Source organism: Sapajus apella, unplaced genomic scaffold (assembly GCF_009761245.1).
Source record: "Sapajus apella isolate SASKATOON/1434 unplaced genomic scaffold, GSC_monkey_1.0 scaffold106, whole genome shotgun sequence".
Classification (NCBI taxonomy): domain Eukaryota; kingdom Metazoa; phylum Chordata; class Mammalia; order Primates; family Cebidae; genus Sapajus; species Sapajus apella.
In genome coordinates this window covers 2,231,610-2,249,966 of record NW_022437046.1, presented here as the reverse complement: position 1 = coordinate 2,249,966, position 18,357 = coordinate 2,231,610, and the positions used below count along the sequence as shown (strand labels likewise).

At 55.1% G+C, this 18,357-nt stretch overlaps 1 protein-coding gene and 1 long non-coding RNA gene across 4 annotated transcripts in view; one reads left to right on the top strand and one right to left on the bottom strand.

Moving 5' to 3' along the window:
* The window catches only part of ARHGEF17 (Rho guanine nucleotide exchange factor 17), a 61,209-nt gene extending 52,952 nt beyond the window's left edge, over nucleotides 1-8,257 (bottom strand). For 2 of the 3 annotated variants that reach the window (XM_032258996.1, XM_032258997.1), the window contains exon 1: nucleotides 4,720-8,256. In XM_032258996.1, coding sequence (XP_032114887.1) covers nucleotides 4,720-7,911 — 3,192 coding nt within the window. In that variant the 5' untranslated portion in view covers nucleotides 7,912-8,256. Of the gene's footprint in view, nucleotides 1-4,719 lie in introns of all 3 variants that reach the window. The other variant, XM_032258998.1, reaches the window with a different exon arrangement.
* Nucleotides 8,258-8,439: 182 nt separating this feature from the next.
* LOC116537037 lies at nucleotides 8,440-9,554 on the top strand. Its single transcript, XR_004262927.1, has 2 exons — nucleotides 8,440-8,681; nucleotides 8,972-9,554. It is a non-coding gene; the product is annotated as an uncharacterized LOC116537037 (long non-coding RNA).
* The last annotated feature ends 8,803 nt before the right edge of the window (nucleotides 9,555-18,357 follow it).

Below are 18,357 nucleotides of genomic sequence, written 5' to 3'. Positions count from 1 at the left end.
ATTCCTTTCCATCTCCTAGCCTCTGCTCAAGCTGTGCCCTCTTCATGGAGCCCCTCTCTGCCAGTGTTCAAGGTGAAGCTCAGGCAAAGCCTCTTCTGGAAGCCCCCACCCAGTTCCCAGGCTAGTCCCTCAACATCCTAAGCCCCTTTGAGTCAGCTTCTAGATCCTAAACTCTCTGAGTGTCTCAGAGCTCCCAGAAAGCCTGGGGGTGCCTCCACCCCACTGTGGGGCAGCAATGTGTAGCCAGAGAGATCACAGATGGGAGGGAGGGAGGGAAGCAGGAGAGGCAAGTCCCTACATGGAGAGAGGGGGCTGGGGACAGGAGTAGCAACAGCCTCTCTGCCTCCCAAACCCAGCTGGTCCTGGAAACGTGGGGCTGGAAAATGTCAGACTCAACTCTAGTCCATCCCCCAACCCTTCCTTGCTGGGGAGGACTCATTCCTGGACAGCGTTTCCCACAAGAGCTCAGGGCCCTTAGGAAGGAGTTGGGAGGAGACATGTGGAATAAACAGAGGAAAGGGACTGCCCTTCTGCCTGTCCTCCCCCTCCCGTTGGTGACAAGACATTTAATTATAGATATTTGGTACCGCTCAGAATTCCAAGTGTCCTAATCGCCTTCTCCCCTCCCCCCAGAACCAGTCCATGGAAAAATCACACAAAGAGCCAGGAAGGGGAAGGAAAGAAGCCCTACCCCTGGGGGTTCCCCACCAAGGGGGGACAGAGAAGGGTGACTAGAAGAGCTGTTGCTAGACCTTCATCAGTAAGGCAGGGAGCTGGCCAGTAAGGCAGGGAGCTGGCCAGGTAGGGAGTAGATCTGAGTGGAGAGGAACAAGGCCAGGGTTCTGGTGCCTGGGGCTGGCTCTGCCCAGCCTTGCTGTGTGACCTTAGAACTAGCATTCTCCCTTTCTGGGTCTCAAAGTTCTTCCCATCCCAACCCCAGGCCCTGGTGAATTAAATAACCACTAACTATGAAAGTGTTCAGGCTGCTGGGGATATGGAGGTGACACCCCAACTGTCCCTGACTTGTCCCCCCTACTCAGATGGCAGGCCAATCCCCTTGGGTCCCTTCACCTCTAAGACATTGATATGCTAGGATTTAGGGTGAATTCAACAATCTTTGGGTCTAAGTCTGCACTGTAAGATATCAACAGTTTTCACAGTTGAAGAATGAAACAGACAGTATCTGACATATAGTAAGCACTTGATAAATGTTGGCCATGGTTACTGCTATTCTAATATGTTAAAGTTTTGTGAGTTGTTGGGCGCAGGTGGCTCATGCCTGTAATCCCAGCACTTTGGGAGGTTGAGGTGGGCGGATCACCTGAGGTCAGGGGTTCAAGACCAGCCTGACCAACATGAAGAAACCCTGTCTCTACTAAAAATACAAAATTAGCCGGATGTGGTGGCACATGCCTTGTAATCCCAGCTACTTGAGAGGCTGAGGCAGGAGAATCACTTGAACTCGAGAGGCAGAGGCTAGGGTGAGTCCAGATTGCGCCATTGCACCCCATACCAGGCAACAAGAGCGAAACTGTCTCAAAAAAAAAAAAAAAAAAAAGTTCTGTGAGTCATCCGCCTATGATGCTGAGAGACAAGTCACTCCCTGCTTCGGGCTACAGTTGTAGCATGTGTCAAACAGGTACCAGGGACCTGAGGGCAGAAGGTGGGACTGCAAGATTCTGCACTTGGGGCTGGGGTGGGGGAAGCCTCCCTCACAAGAAGTGTTGTTGACCAACCAGGCTACGGTGGGCCTCGGTGGAGGTAACAAGGGTGTGGGAGGGGCGGGGCAGGGAGACCAGACAGTTCTGCCTCCTCACCTCCCAGCACATACACACGCGTTCCTAGAATAAATGAGCGATCCCTTACTGCCTGTGCTCCTGGGTTCACACAGCTATTGCAGATAGCTGCCTTCCTCTCCCCTCCAGCCACACCTCTGGCTCCTCCCATTTCACTTGATACCCCCTATAGGCTGAGTCCCTCCTCTGAGCCTCACAGACTCCCTCCTTCTGAGCCTCACAGACCAGGCAGTCTAACCTCCCACTGTACTGAGGGCCAAAGATGGGAAAACTGAGGGCCAAAGATGACTCTGTCCAGGTCTGAGTGAGTCAGAGGCTGAGCAAGGCCTGGTACCAGGCCTCCCACCTCCCAGCAAAGGGGGCAACGCCACATACAGCGTGAATATAGACCTAAGGGTGTGGGATTCCCCCAGAGTCTGGTGAGGGGCGGGGGTCCTCTCAGCCCCCAGGGACTGTCAGAAGCAAAGAATGACAGCTCCTCCCGTCTCTTTTTATTCTGGAGTCCATATCACACCATCTCCACCCATGGCCCAGGGAGCGTGACTGGAGCCTCAGGCTTGGAACAAGGGAACATTGTCTCCTCAACAGAGGCCACCAGGAGTGGGTGGATAGACAGCTGCTCCCCATCTTCCCAGAGCCAGAAGGAAGGGGACAGCAGGAGGGGTTCAAGCTAGCAGATGAGAGAACTTCCAGGCTTTATGAGGAGGTGGGAAATTGGAGGATGATGGATCTTTTTGGAGCCGACTGCAGTCCACCAGGTTATACTGAGGCCCCGGAGGACCAAGCCCTGTATTCAGAAGCCAAGCCTGGTGGCTGAGAAGCAGCTGGGCAGTGCAGCCTGCATTTTTCTTTTTTCTTGCTACCAGGGAGGGAATGATCACACCACCCACTCACCATACGAGAGCCTGCCAGGCAGAAGCCATTACCCTCATTTTACGGAAGGGGAAAGTGAGGCACAAAGCCGGGATGTGATGGATCCTAGACCGCGTAACGATTAGAAGAGCAAGGCAAACACCCTACTCTTCTAATGACAGACTCACCAGTTCCCTCCCCCTAAGAGGACATCAAGCTGGGCCTGGAAAAGTGAGAGGCCTGGAGTGGGCAAAGGCTTGGAGATCAGAGGCCTCTGTTCACGGCAGGGAGAAGCCCATGTTACAGCACATCTGTCCTGTCTTAGAGCTCCAGAAAGGGGTTAGGGGGTGTAGACGTGAATGTGAAGGGAGGTGGGGCCAGTTCTGTAATTTCCCACCTCCTCTCTGGGTCCCAAAGCCGCTTCTTAGGAGCACCCCTGACCCACCTTCAGTCTCACTGAGTCCCATGGTTTATTCCTGTCCTCTCCCACATTTGAGCCTTCAAGGCTTCCACAAAAGATAATTATATGGAACAGGAGACCGGGGAGGAGACCCCTGACAAGAGCCAGCCCTGCTCTCTCCCTCCCCTCCCCCACCTTCCAAAGACAGAACCAGTACTGGAGTTCAGGGGCACCTGAGCTGCCCTTGCTAGGACTCAGAAGGAAGGAAAGGTTCAAAACCCCTGCTCCTCACTCCCTGCCTGCTGACTCTCTCCACAGCCTCTAGGAGAAACTCCAGAGCCAGGACCAAGGGGAACTGGAGACAAGGAGAGAGAAACAAAGAGAAAAGAAGTTCAGAGGGGCTGTGAGAGCGCTGGGAACAGGACTGACCAAATCAGTCCAGGGTTTATAGCTTCCAGGCTTCTCACAGTCAGGGAGCGCAGTGGGAGTACAGGCCACAGATGAAATAACCGCTGGCCATCCCTGAGCTTAGCCCAGAATCCAGAGCCTGGAATCTAGCTCCCAGCCCAGATGCCAGGGCATATGCCATCTGGATCCCATCTGAATCCACAGCCTAAACTCCAGGGATAGCTGAAGCCAGAAAGTAGAAGGAAGGGTCTCAGGGAGAGTGAGCCCCCAGGGTCGGGGGTCTGGCAGAAAAGGGGTACATCTCAGAGTCACCAGGGAGGGGGTAGAGTGGGGAAAAGATGCAAGGAGACAGGATAGGGAAACAAGGACTGCCCCCCCGCCCTGGACCCATACAGGTGGCACTGAATATGGGGCCCAGAACCACCCCTGACCTCTCCAAAGGGCCCTGGCTGCTCAGCCTCTGCAACCCCCCCACCCTACCTCTATCCTCCCCTAGAAGTCCCCCATCTAGAAGCTTTTATGTGAAGAGATTCTGGCAGAACTCAGGCCCCAAGAGTCCCCAGCTGAAACCCATAGGCTCCCCCAAACCTGCGCAGTGCCAGCTGAATGGAAACAAGGCACCACTTGTCCACCCACCTCCTCTGATTTTACAGATGGGGAGGTTAAGTCACAGAGAGAGGCCAATGTCACACAGCCAGAACAGAACTGCGGTAAGAACCCCGAGCCCCCTCTGCTACTCCGTAAAGTAAAGCCTTGTACCTCCGCAATTCTCCCAGGTCCAGGAACACATCTATGTTATGACCTGTCATAGGAAAGCCACACGAGGAAGAGCAAACCCATGTCCACCGTAGCCCCTGAGCCAAATTTCCTATCAAAGGTCTGGCCAACAGAGCAGCAAGCCTCAGAGAAAGGACTGAGCCTGTGCTGGATACCATCACACTCATTCCTCCAACAAGCACCCACACAGGGATCTCCAAAACCAGTCCCTGAGAAACATCCAAAGGACAAGATAAGAACCACCCAGAACACCTGGAGCAGAGGAGCACCTCTGCCATTAGCACCAGCAGAAAACTGACACTTCTACAGGGCTGGAGTAGACAGGACCCTGTGTCATTAACACTCTTAAAACTGCATGGGCAGTTTCAGGACCAGAAAAGCACCTGGGCACCTACCCAGTGAGTACAATGCAAAAGACTCCCAGTGAAGTCGGCGTCCACAGCCCTCCTTTGGCCCCATCCTGAAGGTTCCCCACAAAGGACTCACCACCTGTGGCTTGCTGCACTTGCTGGCAGGGGCAGGCTCATCTGGAGGCCGAGCTGCCTCAGGGGCCTTGGCCTCAGCAGAGGGGGGTACAGCCAGAGGCGAGCAGGGCATGTCCACTGGCACTGGGGCAGGGACCTCGCCCGAGTGCAGGTTCAGCATGTACTGCTTGGTGACGTCCTCAAGCGATGGTGCCTGCAACGTGGGATGGGCTCGGGCAGGGAAGCCCATGGGCTCTGGCACAGCCACAGGGGGGGCGACAGAAGTTGGTGTCTCAGGCACCACAATAGGCATGAAGGTGGCGGGCACACTGGCGTGGCGAACGTGTTTGGAGGAAGGCCGGGCCCGAGACAGGCCACCAGTCTGGTCCTGACTGCCCTCATCTCTCCGAAGCTCCTGGTGACTACTTCGAGCTGGGCGCTTCTTGGAGCCTCGGCGGATTAGCCTTGGGGACAGAATGTCAGCCAGCTTGGGGTCAAAGTGAAAGTTTCGGTGGGCAGCGGTGGGGGGAGGCAGAACCTCGGGTAGAGCCCTCTCAGACTGTGCCCGGCTCCTGGCAGCACCCAGCTGTTCTGGCTCTGCCCGCTGCTCCACAAGGATGGGCTCACTGCTGGATGGAGGCAGCACTGGCTCAACTTCTCGGATGGGCTCCCCTCCAGGGCCCTCAAATCCAGGCCCAGCCAGCTCCCCACGGCGGCTAGGGTCACTCAGGGATTTCTTCTTGGGGGCTTTGCCAGCAACCCTGTCGTCCACCACATGCCCCAGGGTGCCAGGCCCCTGAACTATGCTCTGAATAACCTCCTGATAGCCCTTGCTGTCTTCACTGCCCACAGACCAGTCACTGTGACCGCTGGTCAAGCCATCATCAATGGCTGAGGTTGCAGGGAGCCCTGTCTTGGGGCTCAGTGAGCCCAGGAGGTTGCTGTCCACAGAGAACCCAGTGGGCTCCTCAGAGGTGGCAGCCCGGTGGCGCTGAGGAATTGGGTCACTCAGGGACCTGTAGGCCTCACCTGCCTCCCCATTGCTCAATTCACTCCCACCAGAACCTGAAGGTGGGACTTTTCGTCGGCGGCGGAGGGCACCTGGTGTGGGAGGGGTCTCAGGGGACACCAGGGCCCACCCACCCAGACTGTCCTCAGTTCCAGGGCCATGGTGGTTCGTCTGGGCCGAGGATGAGGAAAGGGGTCGCCACATCCCTGTGGTACCCAGGCCGCAAAAGGCTGCAACAAGGGGCTCAGGGTCCGCCCCAATGCCCTCATCCGTCAGACTGGACTCAGGGCCCGAGAGCTCCTCCTGGGACCGCTGTCCTCGGGTGACGTCCCCTGACCAGTCAGGGCTTTTAGGGGGGACATCGCTTCCATCATCCTGCTGGGCACCCATGCGCCGGATCTTCTCAAAAACCTGGCGGGCCTCCTGCACATACTGGTCTTGGATGATGAGGGGCAGTGGATCCTCCTCAGCACCAGAGCCTGCCAGAAGGAGCTCGGAGGAGCTGGGCTTCAGGGCACTGGCACGGGGCAGGCGGCGGGCCATGGGCTTCTCGGAGCAGGTGAATGACTTTGCTCTCCGCAGGGTGGCTGTCAAGTCCTTGAGTGTGGGGCGCGTGCCAGGTGATGCTGGGGCTGGGACCGGTATGGGTCCAAGTTGCCCCACGGGGCCACCTGCGGATGCTGAGTCTCTGCCATCTAGGGGGCTGCTTTCATGGTCCCCGGAGCTCCCACCAGGTTTTCGGACCCTCAGCTCTGAAAGATCTGAGCGCAAGAAACTGAGAAGCGTCAGGGTCTCTGAGGCAATATCTGGATTTGACAGGGACTTCCGCTGACGATTCTTTTCCGGCTCAAATCCTCCATCCCTCAATGCCCTAGTGGTGCCCCCAAGTCCCTTGGCACGAGTTCGAGCCTGAGGCCGCAGAAGCCCTTCCCCAGCTCCAAAGCTAGGGGAGCGGCACACGCTCCAGCCCCCGGAACCCCTGCTAGACCAGAGGTCATCATCCTTGAGGGTCTCCGTGCTGGAATAACGGCTGCTGCCGCGGGAGCCTGCGGGGCTGACCAGGTATGAGGGAAAGCTCACCTTGGCCACGCGGAAAGCTCCTCCCACAGAGTCAGACGTAGGCCGAAGTCCCTCCTGGGGACTTGGGACGTAGGGCGGAGAGCCACTACCCCACTCCCGGAGTCCTTCTTCCCTAGGGACTCTTGTAGATGTAGGGGGTTGGGGGCTCCCGGCTCCCCCTGTTGAGTCCATGCTGCTCAGATTTAACCCATCACTGTCAGGCCTGCAGTCCTGATCCAATAGGGAGCTTCCAGGCCTGAGCCCCGGCCTCCCTCCCCAGCGGTGGCTGCCCTCACCGTCTCGGTCGTCGTCACTGCCCGAGGAGTGGCCGCCGTGGTAGGCCGGACTCTGGGCCCCAGGCGGCTGCGGCGGGCCCTCCTCTTCCTCCTCGCTGGAGCTGGCAGCGCGGCTGCGGCTGACAGGATAGGAGGAGGCGATGGAGGAGGAGGAGGAGCAGGAGGCCCGGGCCCCGGCCTGCGGTTGGGAGAAGATATGCCAAGAATGTAAACCATCCGCTGGACGCTGCGCCCGCTCCTGTTGCTGCTGCTGCCGGAGTAGCCTCCCTTCGGTCCCCGGCCCGGGCAGTGGCCGCGCCGAACGCAGACCCGCCAAGGGGAAGCATGTCCGTGGAGGTGGTGTCGGTGGCTGTCGCGACTCCCGAGACAGAGGCTCCCACGCGGCACCGTCGGGGCTGGGCGTTCCCGAGGCCTCAGAGTCGGCGCTGGGCCTCCTGGAGCCAGGACCGCCGAAGAGCTTGCGCATCTCGGTGACGCTGGGCCAGGCCCCTCGAGCGGCGCCCTCGACCGCTTCTTCCGTGGCCCCGGGGAAGACGCCCCCGTCCCGGGCCCCAGCACAGCCGTCGTCCAGACGCGGCGCGTCAAAGCGCCGGGAGAGCTGGCGCACCGACGGCGAGAGGCTGCGGAGCGGGCGCGGCTGCGCGGGGGCTGCCGGGGGCCCCGACGCCAGCTTGGACACGCGCCGAGAGGGCTGGTCCGGCACAGCCGTGGTCGGCCGGCACGAGGCGCGGCGCCGCAAGCCGGGGGTGTCCGTGTCCTTCTCCCTTGGCCCGGGGCCGCCGCTCCAGCGCTCCAGCAGCTTGAACGAGACGCTGCGGTAAAGCTGGGGCCGGGGTGCCCCGTCCGCCATGGTGGCGGCACTCACTCCGGGGGGGCTGGCCTCGGGGAGCCGCGGCCAACCCCCCCCTGCGCCCCCGCTCCTTAGGAGCGCAGCGGCCCGCGCCCAAAGCAGCGCGCGGGGGTGTGGGAGGAGGGCGCAGAGACCCGAGCAGAGGTTTCCCTGCCGCGGCTCAAGTTTCTGTGGCCACCAGCCGCAACGTCTCCATCCCCGGCGGCCCCTCCCGCCTCAGCTCCGACCCCTAGGCCCAGCCTTCGCCGCGGCCGCAGCGACCAGGGACACCGCGGCTCCGCCTGGGCGGGATCCCAGCGCTCGGTTCCTCGACTCTGCGCCCGCCCGCCTAGCGGCCTCGCTCTCCCGCTCCGGCTCCCGCTCCCTCCCACTTGGCTGCGCACTCCTGGCACCCTTTTGTTGCAAATAAACTTTGCGGCAGAGGAAAGGGGGCGGGGGGCGGGGCCTCGCGCCCAAAAGAGGGGGTGGGCTCCGGGTGTGCGCGAGCCTGGGAACCCGCTGGTGGGAGGGAATCGGGGAGGAGCCGAAGAAGAAAAAGCCTGCTGGAGGACTTGCAAGCTGGGGCGACCCTCCGGAGCCCAGCGGGCCGAGCTGCCCCGGGGACTCGCTGAGATATACGCATCCGCTGAGCGTGCTCAGCTCCGCAGACTCGTAGCCAGGGCGCCGCGCCCACCGCGGGCCAGCCGCTTCCGCGCGGAAACACCTCCTGCCCGAGGGGCTCCAACATGGCAACGTCGGACCCACAAACTTTCGTACACACTGACACTCAGGTGCACGCAGACGCACACTCTCTGGGCCGGGAAAGGGGTGGGACTCGGCTACAGCCGGAGACTCGGAGCGGTGGGCGGACTAGAGGGCCGGTCGCTCCCCCCCCCCTCCCCGCGCGCCCTCTGCGACGAATTCGCTTGAAGCCACGCCCTTGCCCCCCCATCTGGCTCCCAAACGTCCCGCCCGTCCCTCCTCCATGCCGCCAGTCCAGCTCCGATCAGCCTCCAACCCGCCCAACGCCGCTCCCAAAGTCCCACCCTTCATGACCGCGCCCCCACCCCTACTCTTCCAGCTGCCACGCCTCCCACCTGCCCCCGCCGCCTGGCTGCGCTTCTGGACTTTCCGCCTGGATCCCGGAGCCCCTTTCCTCCGGGCTCCTGAGTACGCGGCTCTTGCGCCCCCTCGCGGTCTGATTTTCCCAACGCACGGAGTCCTGGACAGATAAAGCAGCACCCCATCCTCAAAAAAGCGGGGAGTTAGGAAAACTTCGTTTCAGTCGTTACCTAATCCCCTTAGTCTTTTTCAGACCTTCGCAAAGCGCACTGCTCCTCTTTAGGCCTTACACACAAAAGGAGCTTTGACGGGAACGCCCTTGACTTCCCACTGCCAAACCTATACTCTTCCCTGCAGCTGCTCTACCTTCCTGGCAGGGAAAGTGTAGGTTGTTTCTCCGGCTTCACGCTGATCCCTCGCTTGAGCTCCCCTCCCGCTCCTGCCCCCTTATGGCGCGTCTCGCAGTGTTCTGGGTATTGGGGCATCATCCCTTTCCCCACCCCAACCTACCTCTAGATCCCATTCATCCTAACTCCACAACTCAAATGCATGACCCTATATATGAATGAAGGAACAAATGAAAATGTGTGGTGTACCTATGATGTGTGGGCAATGTTATTTCACTTATTTTTTTTAATCCACAAACCACCCTTGGGAATAGATTTTATTTTATTTATTTTTTTTTTTTTTTTTGCGGCGGAGTTTCGCTCTTGTTTCCCAGGCTGGAGTGCAATGGCGCGATCTCGGCTCACCGCAACCTCCGCCTCCTGGGTTCAGGCAATTCTCCTGCCTCAGCCTCCTGAGTAGCCTGGATTACAGGCACGAGCCACCATGCCCAGCTAATTTTTTGTATTTTTTAGTAGAGACGGGGTTTCACCATGTTGACCAGGATGGTCTCGATCTCTTGATCTCATGATCCACCCGCCTCGGCCTCCCAAAGTGCTGGGATTACAGGCGTGAGCCACCGCGCCCGGCCGGGAATAGATATTATTAGCCCTTCCCTGTGGGCCATGAAGGAGAAGTAACTTTGACCACTATGCAAGTCAGGAAATAGGAGCTCCTGCTAAAATTCAGATTTTAGGGGCTTCAAACACCATGCTCCTCTATAGGAGGTTCTCACTCCTTTGAGCCCCCAGTCACCTTCTTCTCCTCCTTCGGCCTGAGCTCACTCTCCCCAGGAACAGAGGATAACCTGGTCTGACCCATGCCCCTCCAACCCTGCCCAGCCTTCTTCAGTCCTGGTCAAACTGCCCTGGCCCCTCCAATCCCCAGTAGCAAGGCCTCAGGGACACATGGTTAAGTCAGCAGTCTGTGCATTACCCAGCCAATCCCACTGCCACCCGGTCCAGCCAAGGAGACTGTAGCTGGGCCAACTAGGCTGAGAGGTGGGGTTCAGAGGAGAGGGGCAGGCAGGAGGGTAGAAAAGGCTGGTAGACACCCAAGGATTGCCGGACTACTGAATGAGAGAGGGAGGACTCAGCCGAGACACCCAGAACCTGCTTGCTACTCATATATCCCCAGAATGAGGAGGCCACTCTCCACCCTCTGGGCAGCCTCTTGGGTTGTGAAATATCTCTCTGTAGCGAGAAAAACCATTCCTCTCTGAGTTGAGATTAGCATCCAGGGAGTTCCCCACCTCAACCTCATCTCAGCTCTTCCTCCAGGGGGCCAAGGAGTCAATCTCTCCGTCTACTCTAGGAAACTGATAAAAAAAAGGCCTGTGCCTGTCAGCTCTGCCTTACTCTGTGACCTTGAGTAAATCCCGGCACTTGCCTGTGTCTGAAAAGTGAGGAGTGGGTCATGTTTCCCCAAGGGTGCCCTCTCTGACTCTGGCATTTGATGTCAGACTCTCACCTCCTTTAGTATTTTCTTTCTACTCTTTGGGGCATGTTTTGGTATGTGTTGTGGGGTGAGTTGGGGAGGGGTGAGTTGTGGAGGGATGGGGGACAGGACTCTCATTCCAGGAGTCACTCTCTGTCCCCATAATAATGACTCCTACCAACTGAAATTTGTACTTTTCCACCTCCCTGTTACTTCTGGGAGAGAATCCTTTATCCCATATCACAGATGGGCAAATGGATAGAGAGGAGTGGAGGTTCAGGTAACGGGGTCCCAGAGTCCTGTGGCTTGGCCTTGAGGTGAACTGGCTGGGGCCTTTGGCTCAGGAATCCTCTTGGTGGGGAGGGAAGGATCTAGACTGAGTCTCTGTCCAAAGGGAAGCTCACCTAATCTGAGAGTGGCTTGGTTGCTTCCAGTGTTTCATGAATCCTCCACCCCCACCCAGCTCCTTATGATCCAGGATAAGACAAAGTTATCTTCCATGAACAGAGGGGTTCTGGAATCTTTATGGTGCTTGGTAATTATGTATGGCAATTTTTAGCTCCAAGAAGACTTATCTGGTAGGAAGCTGGGAGCACTGGGCACCGGAGAAACACTCTGCTGGGGTTTTGAAGCTCAGTTTCCAGTGTTCACTTCCTTTTCTCTGGACCCCAAGCTCCTCATCTATGAAAGGGTAATGAAAACAATAGCCCATCTACCCAGTGAGTCATGGTGATCTAGTGAGGCGAGGACCATGGAATCCCTTGGAGAATCAAGATGGGAAGGTTTTGAAGGTTACACCTCATGGCCAATGAGGCTTCAGGTACAGATGGTCCCCAGCTCATGAGGTTTCAACTTAATGATTTTTTGACTTTATGATGATGCAAAAGGTATGTACATCCAGTAGAAACTATACTTTAAACACACATGCAACCGTTCTGTTTTTCACTTTCAGTATTCAATGAATTACATGAGATACTTAGCATTTTATTATAAAATAGGCTTTGTGTTAGATGATTTTTGCCCAACTCTAGGCTATGGACACATTCTGAGCCTGTTTAAGGTGGGTTAGGCTAAGCTCTGATGTAGGCTAGGTGTATTAAATGACTTTTTGACTTATGATATTTTCAATGGGTTTATTGGGATGTAACCACATTGTAAGTCAAGGAGTAACTGTACTTAAGAGGGAGATAAATGACTAGTGTGGGGACCCCAAGAAGCAATGAGCTCCATGAAGGAACTGTCTTAGGGGGAAATCTCACTCCTCTGACTCCATTCCAAAGCTAAAGAGAAACTATCTGAGATTGCCCTTTTTCCTATATAATTAGACCTTAAGCACATAGGATTTGATTTTTTATATTTTGTTCCTGATATAATCTTATCAGTTATTTAATTGGCTTTCTCCAAGAAGCAAAACAATACAAGTAGGACCTTTATAATAATTCACTTCTTATTATATGGTTCTTCTTCCCCCATCCTCCTGCTGTCCCACCACACAGAAAATCATCTCAAATCTTGTGTTCAGCATTCTCTTGCTTTCCTTTTTATATGGTTCTATTGCATCTACATATTCCTTCAAACTATATATTTTCATTTTAGTTGTTCTTAACTTTTTAAAAGAGCATCCTGCTGGACGTGGTGGCTCACGCCTGTAATCCCAACACTTTGGGAGGCTGAGGCAGGTGGATTGCTTGAGGCCAGGAGTTCAAGATGAGCCTGGCCAACATGGTGAAACCCTGTCTCTACTAAAAATACAAAAATTAGCTGGGTGTGGTGGTGCATGTCTGTAATCCCAGCTTCTTGGGAGGCCGAGACAGGAGAATCGCTTGAACCCAGGAGGTGGAGGTTGCAGTAAGCCAAGACTGCACCACTGCACTCCAGCCTGGGCAACAGAGCAAGACTGTCTCAAAAAAAGGGGGGTGGCATTTTGCTGTACATAATTTGTTATTACTTCTTTTTTCTTAATGTCATACTGCTAAGATTTACCCATATTGTCACATGCCCATATAGTCCATTCTGGCCATTTGGACTATTTCAATGTGTGAATATATCACAGCGTATTGATCCACTGTTCTGCTGATGCACATTTGGGTGTTTACAGGTGTTTGCTGAGCATTGTGCATGACTCCAGGTACACATGGACAGAAATGCTTAGGCACAGGGCTGGCAACTGATTCAACATTAGGAGGCATTGTCAAGCTAGGATCTAATTTCTCTTCTATGTTTTCTGATCATCTTTGTTTCCTTTTATATGAAGTGCCTATTTGTGCCTCTTGCCCATTTTTTTATTGGTTTATAGTATGTTTAGTACTTTATGAAATTTCTGCTTTAACTTTTCTAACCCTTGATACCCCTGGTGGCTTAGGAAGCTCTAGTATTTTACAGGTAAGGAAACAGAGGCTCAGAGGAGTGAAGGTGCTTGGTCAAAGTCACAGACTCTGCTGCAGCCCTTCTGCACTGAGCTAATGCCTTCTGAGGCCTTCTGAGGCTCCAGGCCTCACTAAGAAATCTTTTCTGCCCCTCAGCTAGGTCAGGGCCCCTCTGGTATTTAGCATTTCTTGGCCATGGACCATTCCAGGAGCTCATCATCTTCCTAGTGAGACCTTCCTTGCCTGGGTCCTCTTTATGATCTGAGCTCTCCTCCCCAGCCGTAATGATCCAGGTATGCATGTGTTTCATTATTACCTGTCTCCTCCATGAGGGCCCAGCATGGTGCTTGGCACATAGGAGGTGCTTAGTAAGTATTGTTTACTGGATGAACTGTTTCCTCATCTGCACCCCAAACTGTTTGGATTCTTTCCCCATACTAGGGTCTGGATCAGAGCTCATCTCAGAAACACCAGCCAATGTTCGTTGAACAAATGAGTGAGGGAGGAAGAGGCCAGCTGTGTCCATTGCTAGGACAGATCAAATGCTCCTGGGCTTTTCCTTTTTGGAATGGAAATTTCCCCAAGGCTGGCCCTGATTCCCGACTTTCTAGTTTCCCAATCCTTGCTCCTACCTCCCCACCCCCCACCCCACCGCCGCCTCTGTCCTCAGCTGCCACCAGCCAACTCTCAGCAACAGCTTTATCCTGGAAGCTCCGTCCCTGGGCCTGGCCTTTCTTGGAATCTTCCTCTCTCTTCTCTCCTCTACCTCCCACCCCCACTTCCTTCCCTCAAGCCTCTCCCTCACTCACTAACTCCACTCTTCTCACGCCAGCACCACTCAGAAACTCCACTCCCCCTCATGCCACCACCATTCAGAAACTCCACTCCCCCTCATGCCACCACCATTCAGAAACTCCACTCCCCCTCATGCCACCACCATTCAGAAACTCCACTCCCCCTCATGCCTCCACCATTCAAAGACCCCCGGCCGCTGCCGTCCACATCTCTGGCTCCTTCTCCTCAGCTCCCTAATGTTGGAATTCCCAAAACTCCTCCCCTTTTCCCACTCTCTCTCCCACAATGCCCATCTACCCCTTCAAGCTCAAGCCACTTTGGGGCTCACTGTTCCCCAGGATCTGCATCTTTTCTAAGAAGCCTTCCCGGGTGTCCCTAGATTTTGTTGACTCCTTGCTCCCACCACAGCCTAGGCCCTGCCCCTCCTCAGTCCAGGTCACTGCCTGGCCTGCCCCTAAGGTCCACCATCTCAGGATGGAACCCAAATAAAGGTATTAGTTTTGGCTGTGGGTAACAAAGGCCCCAAAAAACTAGTGGCTTTAAAAAGATAGACATTTATAATAATGTTATGGGAATAATAATGAGGCACAAAGAGGTGAAATAACTTGCCCAGGCCAGACATGGTGGCTCACGCCTGTAATCCCAGCACTTTGGGAGGCCAAGGCAGGAGGATCGCCTGAGGTCAGGAGTTCGAGACCAGCCTGAGCAACATGGTGAAACCCCGTCATTACCAAAATATAAAAAATACCCGGGCATGGTGGCAGGTGCCTGTAATCCCAGCTACTTGGGAGGCTGAGGCAGGAGAATCACTAGAATCCAGGAAGTAGAGGTTTGCAGTGAGCTGAGATCACGCCATTGTGCTCTAGCCTGGACAACAATAACAAAACTCTGTCTCAAAAATAAATAAATAAATAGAAATAAATAACTTGCCAAGCATAACAGAGCTAGTAAATGGTAGAGCCAGGACACATACCCGGATGATCTGGCTCTGGAGTCTGCACCTTCCATGCTAGTCAGCCTCACAAAGGGAAGCTTGAAATGGAATTTACCTGTGGGTCACAATTTCCACTCCTGGAAGACTAACCAAAGGGTCACAGCTCTTGGAAGTCGGCTGGGACAGTCATCTGGGACTCTCTACAGGGGCTCAGGTGGGCTATGGGCAGAGGCCCTGTCCTCTGCCCTTGCTCTCACTATCCCCTAGCCCCCATCCCAGGCAACTGAGAAGATTGGTCTGAGACTTGGAGCTAGATGCAAGGTGGGTCCTATGTGTCCTGCTTGGCATGGCAGGGCACCGTACAGGGAACGGAAACCAGCCTCTGTCTTCTAACGCACGCCACTCTCACTGTGGTTATGAGTCAAAGTTCCTTCTGTCCAAATGGTCTGCCTCTCTAGCAAGGAAACTTTGAATGGCTTCCCAGGGTGGGTTGGGCCTGGTTTTCCCACTTCCTCAGCCAGCTGCAAGCACACCTGTGACATTACCATGGAGTTAACTCCTCCAATGCCCCTCTCTAAATGACCCTACTGCCCAGTAGCCTTGGGGACTAGGTGGAGCTAAAGGAAAAATATTGCATAAACTATACAGTCTTTCCCCTCCATGCTTTGCCTTCTAAAAAGACTGTTAGCCAGGGCTTGTTCTTGGCTTACAGGGTCTGTGTGGTGCACCAGCAGCCAAGGGCAGGCTAGATTGTTCTACATGAGAAAATCAGATCTGGGAGGAGGGCACAAGGACTGGAGGAGAAGTGATGGGGAGGAGTCAGGGAGGAGAAATGAGAAAAAACGGCAGAGAGAATGAGGAGCTGCAAAGGAGTGGCCGAGGGGCGGTTCTCAGAGGGGAAGAGGATTTGGTGGAGAGTGTCGGGGCAGAAGTATCTCTCTGTCCCCAGGCTGGGGTGCAGTGGCGTGATCTCAGCTCACTGCAAACCTCTGCCTCCCTGGTTCAAGTGGCTCTCCTGCCTCAGCCACCTAAATAGCTGAAACTATAGACCCGAGCCACCATGCCCAGCTAATTTTTGTATTTTTAGTAGAGACAGGGTTTCACCATGTTGGTCAGGCTGGTCTCGAACTCCTGACCTTGTGATCCGCCCACCTTGACCTCCCAAAGTGCTGGGATTACAGGCGTGAGCCACTGCGCCCAGCTGGGTGTGGGGTCTTGCGTGCTACAATTCCAGTTTGCTGTCTCCTCCAGGGACCTTTGGTAAAGATGCCTTTCCAAGGCTTTTTAAGGCTCAGATCTGTGTTTGACCTGCCTCCTTATGAGATGGCCTCAAGGCAGCTTTCTGGGTACCCACAGGTCAGAACGATGGGCCTGAGAGGGCAGGAGTGGAACACAGCGGAACAGTCTGTCATGAAACCAGTCAGCAGATTTCCAGCCATGGGACCTCCACAAAGGAGCCTCCTCATGGCCCTGAGGCTCTCAAGCTGCTGGCTCCTCCGTTTAGAATGAAGCAATGTTGAATGGCTGTTTCCCCTCACTTTGGGGCCTGGTGGAGGTACCCTAGATACAGAAGATACCCCACAGTTGAAAGAACCACATTTGAAGAGGTGGATGAAGGAGAGGGATCTGGGGCTCATCCTTGCATTGACTGCTCTGGCCCTATCCAGCTCTTTTCCTGGCCGCCCCCTTCCACACACCCAGGCCCCACCCCAGCCTGCCCATCCCCCATTTAATTGAAACTCGCTGTTGCTTTACAGCCAATCTCTCTCTCTCTGTCTCTCTCCTCTCTCTCTTTTTTTGAGACAAAGTCTTGCTCTGTCACCCAGGCTGGAGTGCAGTGGTGCAATCTCAGCTCACTGCAACCTCCCCCTCCAGGTTCATGTGATTCCTGGGCTTCAGCCTCAGAAGTAGCATGGGCTACAGGCGCCTGCCACTACACCCAGCTAATTTTTGTATTTTTTAGTAGAGAAGAGGTTTTGCCATATTGGCCAGGCTGGTCTCAAACTTCTGACCTCAAGGGATCCGTCCGCCTTGGCCTTCCAAAGAACTGGGATTACAGGCATGAGCCACCACTCCTGGCTTATTTTAATTTTTTTAGAGACAGGGTCTCCCTCTGTTGCTCAGGCTGGAATGCACTGGCATGATCCTAGCTCACTGTAACCTTGAACTCAGTGCCTCAGCCTCCTGAGTAGCTAGTACTACAGGCACACACCACCATACCAGGGTAATATTTTAATTTTTTTGCAGAGACAGGGTCTTACTGTATTGTCCAGGCTGGTCTCAAACTCCTGGGCTCAAGCATTCCTCCTGCCTTGGCCTCCCAAAGTGCTGAGATTACAGGCACGAGCACATGAACACTTGGCCCCCTGCCTCTTCTTCTTTTTCTTTTTTTGAGACGGAGTATCGCTTTTGTTGCCCAGGCTGGAGTGCAATGGCACAATCTCAGCTCACTGCAACCACCACTTCCCGGGTTCAAGCGATTCTCCTGCCTCAGCCTCCCGAGTAGCTGGTATTACAGGCATGTGCCACCAGCTAATTTCGTAGGTTTAGTGGAGACAGAGTTTCTCCATGCTGGTCAGGCTCATCTTGAACTCCTGACCTCAGGTGATCCGCCCGCCTTGGCCTCCCAAAGTCCTGGGATTACAGACACGAGCCACTGTGCCCAGCGGCAGCCTCCTGCCTCTTCTAAGAAGCTCCACGCTATTGCTCCCTCCACTGACCTCCCACAGCCTGGAGCATCTGACCAACTCTTGCCCTTGTCTGGAGGGTGACTGAGGCACAGCTCCCCTTTTCTCAGCTTTCACACAATCGAGGGCATGTGTCCTCCGCTCCGGTCCTCTGTCTGCCCAGGGCAGAGCCCAGCATGAGGCTGACACGACTGGATATGCATAGAGCATACCGGGGCTGCATTAAAGTGCTCCCCACTTCTGCTTGCCAAGTTCCCACTCAGCCCTCGACACCTACCTCAGATGTTCCCTCCTCAGAGAGGTCTTTCCTGACTCCTTGGACTGGGTCATGGCCACACTCTGGGTACCCCCTCCCCCCAGCCATGCTTCCCTCTGTACAACCCTGATGTTGCTGTGCCAGTCCATACTTCCAGCAGTTGGGAGCCTGTATGGACCAGGGCTAGCACTGGTTCTTCTAGGGTCTCAGAACCAACCCAGGCCTAAGCACAATGTGTCAGTAAAGGCTTGCTAAATAAATGGAATATCCCTCCTCTCCAGAGAGCTCATAGTCATCCCTCAAAACCCAGATCAAATGTCCCTTCCCAGAAGCTCTCACTTGCCGCTCTCATCTTCCCTCATCCCCTTCATTGGTGACTCAACGCATGGAGCATACCCCCCACCTTTTTTTTTTTTTTTAAGACGGGGTTTCACCATGTTGGTCAGGCTGGCCTTGAACTCCCGACCTCAGGTGATCTGCCCATCTTGGCCACCAAAGTGCTTGGATTACAGGTGTGAGCCACCACGCCCAGCCAATACCCCTTGA